The sequence below is a fragment of the Polistes dominula genome, unplaced genomic scaffold, assembly GCF_049000335.1.
Source record: "Polistes dominula isolate Pdom_NZ unplaced genomic scaffold, Pdom_raw_medaka contig_15, whole genome shotgun sequence".
Classification (NCBI taxonomy): Eukaryota; Metazoa; Arthropoda; class Insecta; order Hymenoptera; family Vespidae; genus Polistes; species Polistes dominula.
In genome coordinates, this window is record NW_028300915.1 from 466218 (window position 1) to 478574 (window position 12357).

At 32.8% G+C, this 12357-nt stretch overlaps 2 protein-coding genes and 1 long non-coding RNA gene across 4 annotated transcripts; 2 read left to right on the forward strand and 1 right to left on the reverse strand.

Moving 5' to 3' along the window:
• Positions 1–682: 682 nt before the first annotated feature.
• Positions 683–3495, reverse strand: LOC149033142 (uncharacterized). Its single transcript, XR_016175989.1, has 2 exons — positions 2880–3495; positions 683–2760 (listed from the first exon to the last, which is right to left on the reverse strand). It is a non-coding gene; the product is annotated as an uncharacterized LOC149033142 (long non-coding RNA).
• Positions 3496–3661: 166 nt separating this feature from the next.
• PpD3 (protein phosphatase D3) lies at positions 3662–7075 on the forward strand. 2 transcript variants are annotated; one of them, XR_001476257.2, is made up of 9 exons: positions 3662–3901; positions 4362–4751; positions 4842–5128; positions 5229–5334; positions 5410–5552; positions 5644–5951; positions 6031–6112; positions 6201–6334; positions 6420–7075. XR_001476257.2 is itself a non-coding variant. In XM_015328298.2 (8 exons), exons 1-8 carry the CDS (start codon positions 3799–3801, stop codon positions 6258–6260), a joined length of 1479 nt encoding a protein of 492 aa, XP_015183784.1. In that variant the 5' UTR covers positions 3662–3798; the 3' UTR covers positions 6261–7075. The 2 variants fall into 2 exon arrangements, 1 of the variants encoding a protein (XP_015183784.1); XM_015328298.2 differs by having other exon boundaries at positions 6201–7075.
• Positions 7076–7342: 267 nt separating this feature from the next.
• On the forward strand, positions 7343–12334 carry LOC107070255 (uncharacterized). Its single transcript, XM_015328283.2, has 8 exons — positions 7343–7753; positions 8085–8501; positions 8834–9014; positions 9150–9419; positions 9503–9729; positions 9824–10038; positions 10115–10385; positions 10529–12334. The coding sequence occupies exons 2-8, from the start codon at positions 8306–8308 to the stop codon at positions 11533–11535; spliced, it is 2367 nt and encodes a 788-aa protein (XP_015183769.1). The 5' UTR covers positions 7343–7753; positions 8085–8305; the 3' UTR covers positions 11536–12334.
• The last annotated feature ends 23 nt before the right edge of the window (positions 12335–12357 follow it).

Here is a 12357-nt window from a genome sequence, read left to right on the forward strand (position 1 = left end):
CTCTCAGTGTTGACAGACAAATATTTGTCGCGGCATACACCACCACCGTCAACCACCAGCAACTCTACCGCCTCCGACGATCTCGATCTTCCTTCCTTCCTTCCTTCCTTCCGTTCTTCCTTTCTTACTTTCTTCCTTACTTCCGTCCATTCGATCGTTTCTAAGCTTAACACACACAACTTTAACAACAAATGATTTAACGAATACACAAGAGGACAGGTTTATAAGAAAAAAATTGAAAGATACGCGAGCACACGAGTACGTGTATCCTATGTAACACATATACACGCACGCACGCACACACACACGTACATAGAAGAATAGATCTCGAAATAATAGAAGTACGGGAGAGTGTAATCAAGCGGGAAAAGAACACAAGAAACGATGCAAACGTTTGGATCAGAGATGTGCCATCCAATGTCGTGTTTCGCCGACGTGTTAATGCCGAGGACGGGCTCCGAAGCAGGAAACGAGAATCGGAGTGGGTGGAACGGAATGCAATCGAGTCTTTGTTGCGCTTTTGACCCGGAACTCAGCTAGGCCGACTAGTGTCTGCCCGTGTTTGTCCCGCGCAAACTTTGTTTTTGCAAATAGAACCACGTGTTCCTCCGCTCTCTCTCTCTCTCTCTCACTTCACTCTTCTCCTACTTCCACCTCCACTCTTTCTCATCCTCCATCCTCCTCTCTCCCTCTCCCTCTCCCTTTCCCTGTCCCTCTCTCTCTCCTTCTCCCTCTTTCTCTGAATCAACAGCCCCTTGCGCATACACGCGACAGGTGTCCAATCGGGAAAGCGGAACAAAAAGTAGACTAATTCGAACGCTTTGTGGTCGATTCGATCGAAGATTCGTTCGTCCGATGAATTTCTTCGTCGCACGTTTCGTTCCAAGTCCTGTGATTCGTAATGCGTGTAACGCGTTAACCGAAGAATTTCAAGCTACAAAATGTCCCATCCGTATCGACCTACTTTTTCTAAAATAAAAGTATAAATGGAATAATAGAAAGAAAGAAAAAAATGTGTACCAACGTAGAATGCGTAAATTGAAATTCGAACTTACGTTAGTGAAACTGGAAACTCGAAACTCTCTGGCAGCGTGAGATTTCGAGTCGATGGGTAGGAGGATGTTGTACGATTCGATGGAAGGTAGAAGCGTACTAATTGAAGGGCCGGTTACGAGCAACACGGTAGCAAGTCTCGTGATTAGCACCTTCCTGGACCACACGCGCTGTTGATTCCACGTATTCGACGATGCGTCCTTAACGTCGAGTCAACGAAAAGGGAGAGATAGAAACCTCTCCTTTGAAACTCCCTTTCTAATCGTATAAACAAAGATCTATCATGCGATGTAATTTCGATTATTTAAACGATCGTGAACAATTCGATCAGGTTCTCCTTCGTCCTTTGTATTTTAACTTCCTCAGAAAAGTCTATTCTCAACTTTCTTATTTTATGTTGTAGGACGAGGAGAGAAAAAGATTTCTTCGACACTGGCCGACGAAGGTGAAGTCGACATCGAAGTCGACATCGAAAAATGAAAAGCAAGATATTAAAACGAAAGAAAGAAAGAAAGAAAGAAAGAAAGAAAGAAAAAAAGCCAGCGACTTTCGGAAGTTCATGAAAGTTCGTTTACACAACTCTTTCCCGCGCTGCAATGCATTATGCTCTCGAGACGAGCTGACCTGAAATCTTCGACCTCCGCTGCTCTTCAGGAGGGAAGAGCGACGCAACTCGTCATTCCGGTACACCTTCTACAAGTTTGTCACGCATACAGGGTGCTCCGAAAGTATAGGACCAACGTTACGTTAAATCATTCATCAATCTATCAAACTTATCGCCGTTCGTATCCAGTAATAACAACTTGTCTTAAATTGGCACCGAGGAAATTTCATAAAATTATTTCATAATAAATGCAACATCTATTTAAATATAAGTAACACTTGATTAATGTCAATTTCAAGGGTATCATCTGTATTAGAAATATATTGGTTACTCTCTATCAGCATTATAATTGATATTTGAAATATTTGTAATTTTTAAAATCCAAAAGAACTTAGAACTCTGGAATGAAAATGAGAAAGACGCTTACTTGTGGCTACTCCTTTAAATTCTTTCGGTAGAAGGAAATATCTATTTTACTTACGATGTCGTTTTCTATACCCGGTACGCAACTCGTCCGACTACTTCGTCCGATGGAGTGCTGCATCCGTGCGCACAACCCTTGAGTGCACTTGAGACCAAGTCGAGAGTCCCTCTCTACATGGGTGGTCCATTCTTCTTACGCATGCATTATATAAGTTCAGTAAAGTTCACACCATAGATAACTGAACGAGAAACTGATCGTTTACCACTATCGGAAGAGACGTGTTCTTTCACAAATACTTACATATTTATTTATTTATCTAATTACTATTAACAATAAATCCATTTTTTTTGTAGATATACATCATACAGAAATAAACTAAGATTTAATCGACATAGTCGATGGATGGATCATCATCATCATCATCATTGAATTAAGAATATGTAAAGAATATACTGATGGAAATATAGGGACGACAAAAGGGCCAAAACGTTTGGCGAATTTTGCCTGCTGGTTGTAGATAAGAATAGGCCATATATCGTCCATCCAACATCCCCACTTATATCACCATCACTTTCCAAACTGTTTAAAGATGTCCCATGCAAAATACGTGAACGTTGTTGCTTTAGATGTTACACACATTTTTTTTGTTCATCATTATTAAACATTTCTTAAATTCTTACTAAAAATCAATCAAATTGATTAATGTGAAAGAATTGAATTTAATACGTGATATTTACGAGAATGCATTTTTAATCAATATATTAATACTTTATGAAAATAAATTTGAAATATACATACTTGTATATATTTTTGAAGGAAAGAATTTATCAATGATTTTGTTTTTCAATTGAGATAAATCAATACGAGTTTTCGTTAACGACTGTTGGTTCATTTACAAAGGTTCGTCACAATGGGGACGCCATTATCGTCGATGAACTTCTGGAAGATGCAACGTTGCATTGGGTAACCGTCGATAAAGCAGAATGCGACATAAAAATAATAATTACAAAGATCGAAGATATTTTTTTTTATTATCTATAGATATCATTTTAATTGATATTATATAATGATTATAAAATTGTATATATAAAAATGATTTATGTATAAAAAATATTTCGTTTTGAGTTAATACAATTATGTGTGTTTGAGCTTTCACGAATTTGAATAAATACATAAATTAAAACGATAATACTTTCATTGAAATTATATAATGACATTTATAATAGATTAAACTCATAAATATCACATTAAATTATTCAAAAAGAAACTTGTGTTGAATTCAAGAAATAATAACAGATTTTATTAATGAAAACGAAACTGTTCATTGATACGATTCACGAATTACATTTCTCGTTTACTTGCATACAAAAACAATTCTTGAATAATAAACAATGTTATGTATGACACGTGTATATATATATATATGTTTCCTTCGAAACGTGACTTTAATTAAACGGAAGATGTATACATATATTGACGATACTTTTCGAAAAGGGCCATCGAGATAGTTCTCGATTATCGAACATTTTCGATTTATCGAATCGTTACATTGAATAATCGAATGAGCGCATTCACGTCGTAAAATCTGCCATTTTAATAAGATTTACTTAGGAAAACAACCTTTTCTTTAATTGCATTATTTATTATCAAAGTTTCGATAAACTGTTAAGGTCAATTTTTGTGTAATTTTTTTTTCTTCAATTTATTATTAACAAAAATGCTCGGAAATGGTGATGTAGATGAAATAAAAAAACCAACAGCACTCGAGGATATTGCAAGAGCTGACAAAATCAAGGAGGAAGCTAATGAATTTTTTAAAAGTACGTTCTTTTATTTTTTTTTTTCATATATGAATTATATAAATGTGTCTCGTTAATTATTAATAACTTTGTCATTTTTTTTCTATTCATTTATGAGAATCATTGATAGTGCATACTAGTGTCACGTTTCTTTTTAACCTGACTTAACTTTTCTTCATTAGAAAATATGATTAATGTATTACAAAAGATAAGAGACAATAAATATTAAAATTGTATTAAATTTACGATAATTATATTCAATTGTAAAGAATTAATATGGTTATTTATTTTATATTTTATTGTGTTAATATATATTTCATATATTACATTGGATTTTTAATAGCGTTCAATACTTAACTATTAGTTATGTGCTATCTCATTGAATATATATATATATATATATATATATATATATATATATATATATACATACATACATACTATATTAAATATAAATTCATTGAATTTATTTATATTGCAGTACAAGCTTACGACAAAGCCATAGAATTATATACAGAAGCCATCAAATTAAATCCTAATGTAGCACTTTATTACGGCAACAGGAGTTTTGCTTACTTAAAGACAGAATGTTTTGGATACGCGTTAAAGGATGCATCCAAGGCTATCGAATTAGATCCTAATTATCTCAAAGGATATTATCGTAGAGCGACAGCTTACATGTCGCTGGGTAAATATAAATTAGCTCTTAAGGATTACAAAACTGTATGTAACGCCAGTCCAAATAACAAAGATGCTTCTGTAAGATATAAAGAATGTTATAAGACATTAAAAATAAAATCTTTTGAAGAAGCTATTCGCGTACAAGAAAATGAGGAAAGTTTAGCTTTATTGATGGATTTAAACATGCGAGGTAAATATTCATTTAAAAAAAAGAATTATCTTGACAATTTTCTTGTATTGTACGTTAACATGTATTTATTAACACATTGAAACCTTTCAGGTGTCAAAGATGATGAAGGAGGGCCAAGTTTAGAAGATGGCAAAGTAACGCTTAAATTTATGCAAGATTTGTTAGAATGGTATAAAAAACAAAAGAAATTATTTATCAAACATGCCTATCAAATTTTAGTAGACGTTAAAGCATTGTTTAAGGCGCAACCAAGTTTAATAGATATTACTATACCAGAAGATAGTAAGTTTACAATTTGTGGTGATATACATGGACAGTATTATGATCTATTAAACATATTTGAATTAAATGGACTACCATCGGAAACTAACCCCTACGTATCCTTTTAAGACTACCATACTCTAGTTTGTTATAGCTTCTTCAATACTTAGAAATTGTATCTGTTATTAGCAAAGTATATTCCTTAATGACGTGTAGTTATTTAATGGAGATTTCGTAGACAGAGGTTCTTTTTCCGTTGAATGCATATTCACTTTATTTGGTTTTAAATTATTATATCCAAATCATTTTTTTATGTCTAGAGGTAAGTAGTAGTATATATTTTATTCTACGATAAGCTCAAACTCTATATCCAATTATATTATATTCGACTTATTAGGTAATCACGAATCTGCAACCATGAATCAAATGTATGGATTTGATGGAGAAGTTAGAGCCAAATACTGTCCTGCAATGGCAGAAGTGTTCACAGACGTATATAATTGGCTTCCTCTTGCGCATTGTCTTAATAAAAGAGTACTTGTAAGTTTACATTAATCATTATTTGATATTTATATTTTCCTTTTTTTTTTTTTTCTATTGTACATTTCATGAATATGTCTTTTTATTCAAGGTAATGCACGGTGGGTTATTTTCAAGAGACAATGTAACTTTAGAAGAAATTAAACAAATAGATAGAAACAGACAACCACCGGAGGAAGGTGTAATGTGTGAATTATTGTGGTCCGATCCGCAACCACAAATGGGTAGGGCAGCTAGTAAAAGAGGTGTAGGTGTACAATTTGGTCCTGACGTAACACAAAATTTTCTTGCCTTAAATAATCTTGATTATATTGTGAGAAGTCATGAAGTTAAAAATGAAGGTTTTGAAATTGGACACGATGGAAAATGTATTACTGTATTTTCTGCTCCAAATTATTGGTAAAACAAATGAAATTATCTTATGCAAAGATCCGTATCATTGTTCAATGTTGTATTAACTTTAGTTATACATTTTTAGTGACACAATGGATAATAGAGGTGCCTTCATCACGCTTAATGGAAAAGACATGACACCATGCTTCACCTCATACGAAGCAGTGGTATGCATTTGTTTTCTTTTCTTTTCTTTTTATCATTTTTATACACCAAAATCAAATTTTCTTCTAAATTTGTATATGTGTTTTCCAGCCTCATCCAAATGTAAAACCAATGATATACGCTAACCCGTTAATAAAATTCATGTGCTAGTGGAACACCTTATGTATATTATTGAAAAACAAATAAATAAATAATGATAACTAAGTACGAGTAGCCCAATCAAAGTGTGTATGATATATTTGATACTGAAAGAGAGAAGGTAAAAACAACTTATGCTTCTCAACAACAATAACTATTGTATTCTTTTAGGAGCTAGATAATTTTCTGTATCATAGTTATATGCAAAGAATGCATATTATTGGTGGGTACAAAACTGAAAAATAGTTTGCTTGTTTAATCAACTCGCAAACATAATTATCAAGTTCTCTCTTGTCTATGATAAGATCCAACGCCTCATTAATACATCAGCAATTTGTGGTTTGCTTGTAAAGCAAAATAATACACGAAAGGAATATTTCTATTTTGTACCCTTGATGGAACCACCATATTCATTAAAGATTAAACAATTTTTGCGCACAAATGAAAAATATGGTCTATGAATATGATTTCTAATAAAAAGGATTATGTTAGTATATTTGTATACAAAAAAAAAAAAAAGAAAAAAGACAAGTTCCAAAGGTAAGACTCTCTGTTACTTGTTATTTTATTCATTTATTCTTTACTGGATAATGGTGGTTTCTTTTATAAGACAGTGAATATTACATATATATATATATATATAAAAGAAAAAAAAAATCTAATAGATATGCGATTTGGCATGACTATGTAGTACAATATTTCAACCAATCACTTTTTGTCACATCATTTGTGGCTACTTTTTTGCAAACTTATCGTGATTGGTAGAATTCATTTAACCGAATATTTTGTTTTGTTAATAATAAATAATGCTTATAATGTACATAAAATATGTGTTATTTTTTAAAAACGAATGTTTAAATACGAAACATATTATTAGCCAATTACTTGGTTAACCGTGGTCTTTCCTATTCCTACAAAAATAGAAAGAAAAAGAATAAAAACAATTGCAATAATAGTTTAGAAAATAGAAATAAGATTTTTCTTTTTTTTTTTCAAAAATCGCGGTTAAATACCGGGTGGGCCGGTGAGAAGTACGCAAGAAATATACCAGGTGGCGCTGGAATACACGTTGCACGTAATCGTGTATTTTCGTGTTTACAAATTCAATGGTCAATGGGTCAATTAAAAGTGATTTTAAGACAAGGAAACGAAGTCTAACGATAAAATAAATAAAAGATAGGAAAACCAAACAGTGACTTTATGTGAATTGACAAGAATAATGTGTTTGCGTGTAATAAGAAAACAGTTATTGAAGAAAAACAAATGCGAGGAGATTGGTCCGAAGCACGAGGCAAAGTACGGAAACACTCGAAGTAACCGCGAAGAGGGATACATCTACGGCGATCAGCTGATCGACAACTCGAATTCTCAAGAGGAGACAACAGCGTGATCGGTTGGTTGGTCTGAAGGAAAAACTCGTGCGTGTCTCTATCTCACCTAACGTATAGTTGCGTGCGCGTTGGCATTCGATGCGTGTTCAGTTAGGACTTCTACACGTTTTATACGTAAGTTAATAGTTAAACTAATCCGCCGACAACGGCATGCATCTATCTTTTTCAACAAAAAATACAAACAATTGACACAATTTCAAGAATTATTTTCCTTTTTGGAAAATAATAATAATAAGTGTTTAGATATATTAATTGTTTTTCCATTTTTTTTTCTCGCTGTTATAATTGTGTGTGTAAGTGCGTGTCTCTCTCTCTCTCTCCCTCTCTCTATCGTACTCTTTCTCTCTTTCTTTCTCTTCTCCCCTCCCCTCCCCTCCTTTCGCCTCCTCATTCTGGTTTCTTTTTCTTTCTCTCTTTCTCCGTTGGGACTGCGATTCTGTTACAGTTTCCTACGCAAGAAGGGAGGAGTAAAGAAGATAAGGAAGAAAAGAAAGTTGATAGAGGGGTGATATTTTGGTAAGAAGGATAACGAAGATAAATCGTCACTGTATAGATGGAAGAAAGAGAAGAAAGGTAAAGAAGAAGGACGGTGGTGTTATCCCTTTTTGGTGTACGTGTTGTCGACGTCGTCGTCGTCGTCGTCGTGCCGATAACCACATAGAAGAAATGGCTCGTCCTTCCAAATCTAGTCCTCTTTCCTACATTTTCGCACGACAGATCGATGACAAAATCGACCACTGTAAAAGACTCGTCAATTCGAGATTTAGTGAATCAGAAAATTTATTTAGAAAAGATCTTCAATCTCATTACGGTTGTGTTAACGCCATCGAATTTTCACGTCAGGGTGATCTTTTGGTATCTGGTAAGTAAAATTTCACTTTGGACTTTACATATTTTTCTATATATATACGTATATATATATATATATATATTTTTAATCATTGCGTCAATATATTTCGTCGAATTTAAATGTCGAAGGTCGACGAACAATCGAAATATTTTGAAATTTCAATCAAACAAAAATATTATATTTTTATAAAAACATTTGATATATTTCGTAACTCAGTCGTAATTGTAAACGATTTTAAATTCATTCGATAATTTCTTGTGCCATACGTATTTTAAGTTGTTTGTAATTTGTCTTTAATAGACCTGTAGGATAATTTATTTTAGATGAATAAATTTATATTACAGGTGGAGACGACAGAAGAGTTTTATTATGGAAGGTAGAACAAGCGATACAAGGTATTGGAAAACCTACTGTTATGAAAGCTCAACATGTTAGTAATATATTTTGTCTCGGATATGACAACAGTAAAACTAAGATATTTTCTGCGGGAAACGATGATCAAGTTATCGTTCATGATTTACAAACGTAAGTAGTTTCAAGATTCTTGAAGTTTTTTCATTAGAATTTGATTAACCTAATTGTTATTAATTATTTGACTGTATTATTACATTGGTATACGATAAAATATGTACAAATCAAAATTTAACTTTAATATTATAGTTGCGATGTCCTCAATTTCTTCCTACATGAAAAACCTGTATACGGTTTATCTATACATCCTCATAACGATAATGTTTTTGCAAGTGCTTGCGATGATGGAAGAATTTTAATTTACGATATTCGAGTATCAGGTGCCATGGAAACTTTTTGTCTAGCACAATATAAGACACCATTTCATTCTGTTATGTTCAATCCAGTCGAACCCAGAATGATAGCCACTGCCAATGCTAAAGAAGGAGTTAGCATGTGGGATATAAGAAGACCACTGAGGTATTAAATCTAAATTTGATAAGAAATATAGATGATATCTAATGTTAAACAAATATAATTTGAATATTAAAATGTTAATGCAGGCCCATGTTACGTTATGGAAATGAGAGTCCACCACAAAGTTGCATGAATGCAAGATTTAATTTAGCAGGGAATAGATTGTTAGCATTGAGGAGAAGGCTACCACCAGTTTTATATGCCGTTGATTCTTCTTCCTACCTATGTCAATTTGATCATCCAGGGTATTACAATAGTTGTACGATGAAAACTTGTTGCTTTGCTGGTGATAATGAAGAATATGTTCTCTCAGGTATATATATCTATATATACACACAATATAATATTCATTTGTAAAATTATAAAATATCAAAATATATATTTTGATATTAATTTGATCATTTTAGGTTCAGACGACTTCAATCTTTATATGTGGAAGATTCCATCCGAAAGTGTAAAGTGGGTTGATTCCGCTCATATGGTTTTACGTGGTCACAGATCGATTGTTAATCAGGTTCGCTACAATCAATCGAGTTGCGTACTCGCATCATCCGGAGTTGAGAAAATTATTAAAATCTGGAGCCCATTTTCTTTAGGAGGCGAATGTTTAGGTGGCCTAAAGGTATTATTTAAAGGTACAATAATTATTTGTTATGGTTATAAATAACGGATTTATTAATCGAATTGATTTCTTTTAGCGTGACGCTGGAAAACAAGAAAGACAACGTCGAGTATTTACGCACGATGAATATATTGGCTTAGTATTACGTAGCGGCCAATTTATGACTCATGATTATAGTCATCAATCAACCAGGGAGGATCCAAGAATGATGGCATTTTTTGATTCCTTAATACAACGTGAAATTGAAGGATGGAGTTCGGAAGACATGCCAACTGCATCGCAAACTCCTAGCGATTCGGAAAATAATCCTACGACTGGACGTACCTATAGTGCAACAGATTCAGATGGTATATCAAAGATTTTGTTTGTTCATATTCATTTAAAGCTTTTGCATTAGAAAATATCAAACATTTATTATTACACATTTGTCATGTCCTTTTTGTTTTTTTCTTAATTTTAAATGTTTTCTTTTGTTTGTTTTTTTATACAGATTCTATCGCGTCAGACCGTCACATAATGTTAAGTGTTCTAGGATCGGCAGTAAGTTCTCGTAGTTCGTACGGGGGTGGTGTTGCTCCTGAACGGCCGCTAGAATCACCTAATAGAATTACGCAACTCATAGCAAATCGTAGAGAAAAGCTTAGGAGACTCGCCGGACTGGATTGTGCTACGGCATTAAATAATTCATCTAATACAGTTCCTGAACCATCTGCTTCAGGCTATGTTAGTGAAGGGGACAATTCGCAAATAAAGTGTAGATATAAGTCGAAATCAAAATTAAAAGGTGTCAAAGTAAAACACGGTAGGATATCTAGCAGAAGGAGCAGAGTTAGAAGAAAGTGTACTGTGTTAAAAATTCATAGTGACTCTGATAGTGATGAACAACAACAACCTGTTGATGCGACACAACCTAGTACCAGTTCAGGAGTTATTTCTAGGAGATCACGATATAATACTACCAATGCAATAGAAAATGATTCTAAACTTCTTTCAAGTTATAGCAGCAGTAGTTCAGAGGAAAACGATCATTCTGGAAAACAGAAACATTTGAAGACCGATTCAGATTCTTCCATAAAAGCTCGCAGAAAGAAACATAGAAAATGTAAAAATAACATTAAACGTGATTCTAATAAAAATAAACGCAAACAATTTCAACTTGATAATGATGGAGGTGGGGATAGTATTAAAAAAGAGTATGTAAATGGTACTAGTACAACAAGAAATAATCAAGAGGACGAAATCTCCACACCGGTTAAGAAATTGTGTAAAGTTCCTTCGACTCCCGATAGTGGTATTACATCTGGAGTATCTACCATTGAAAAAAATAATCATGAAATACAAAAAGGGCATAATGGTGCTGAGAGCTCGGATCACGAACAGAACTTGAAAACTTTGGAGTGTTTCAGAAAAAAAGTAGACGTAGCAAAAAGAAGCTACCGCAATCGATCCACGCCTTTAACCCAACCGATTTCTACTACAACAGATTCTTCCGATTAATGTCCTCTTACCTCTAAGCTATTAATCCCTTTCCCTTTGTACATAATAAATCTGTGATTCCTTGAAGTATATTTTTATAATACTGAGTTTGATCGTACGTAAGAACTGTCGGTTTTTCTATTATGTCAATTTAGATTTTATCAATACTATTATATATTACTTTTTACGAATCTCTCTCCTCCTGCGTTTTATCATACTTTCTTGATGCAACAAAAAGACTGTTATGATATATCATTCAAATTTCCTATTATATCTTTTAACATTTAATACTCTTCATATTTGAATTTGTTACAACTTTATTATTACAATGAAATTTAAAATGAAATGAAATGAAATAATACTTAGTGTTGCATTTTATTTTGATATCAGTAGTCCTATATACAATAAAACCGACAGTGTCTAATCGGGCATGAACAATTTTTTCTTTTTCATTGCAAAGTAGAAACGTTTATAGAAAATCGATTTTCAAATTCCATTTAATCTAAACTATCGGAACATCACCACCAAGAATTGTAGTTAAATCAATACTGCATTAGCTAAAATATTATGATCTAGCTAATGTATACTGTTAATATGGTTTGTAAGTGTGATGAAAATTTATAAAATAACAAATTGATACATGCATATATATATATATACATGTATATATATATATACGTACGTACGTACATACATACATACATTTCTTTTTATGTGTTGGAACTTTAAAAAATGATTATAAATACATCATAATTTAATCTTGCATTTATACATCCTTATTAACTAATTACAAGTAAATAAAAATCATTACTTCAACGTACGTGCATTAATTTATTATTTACA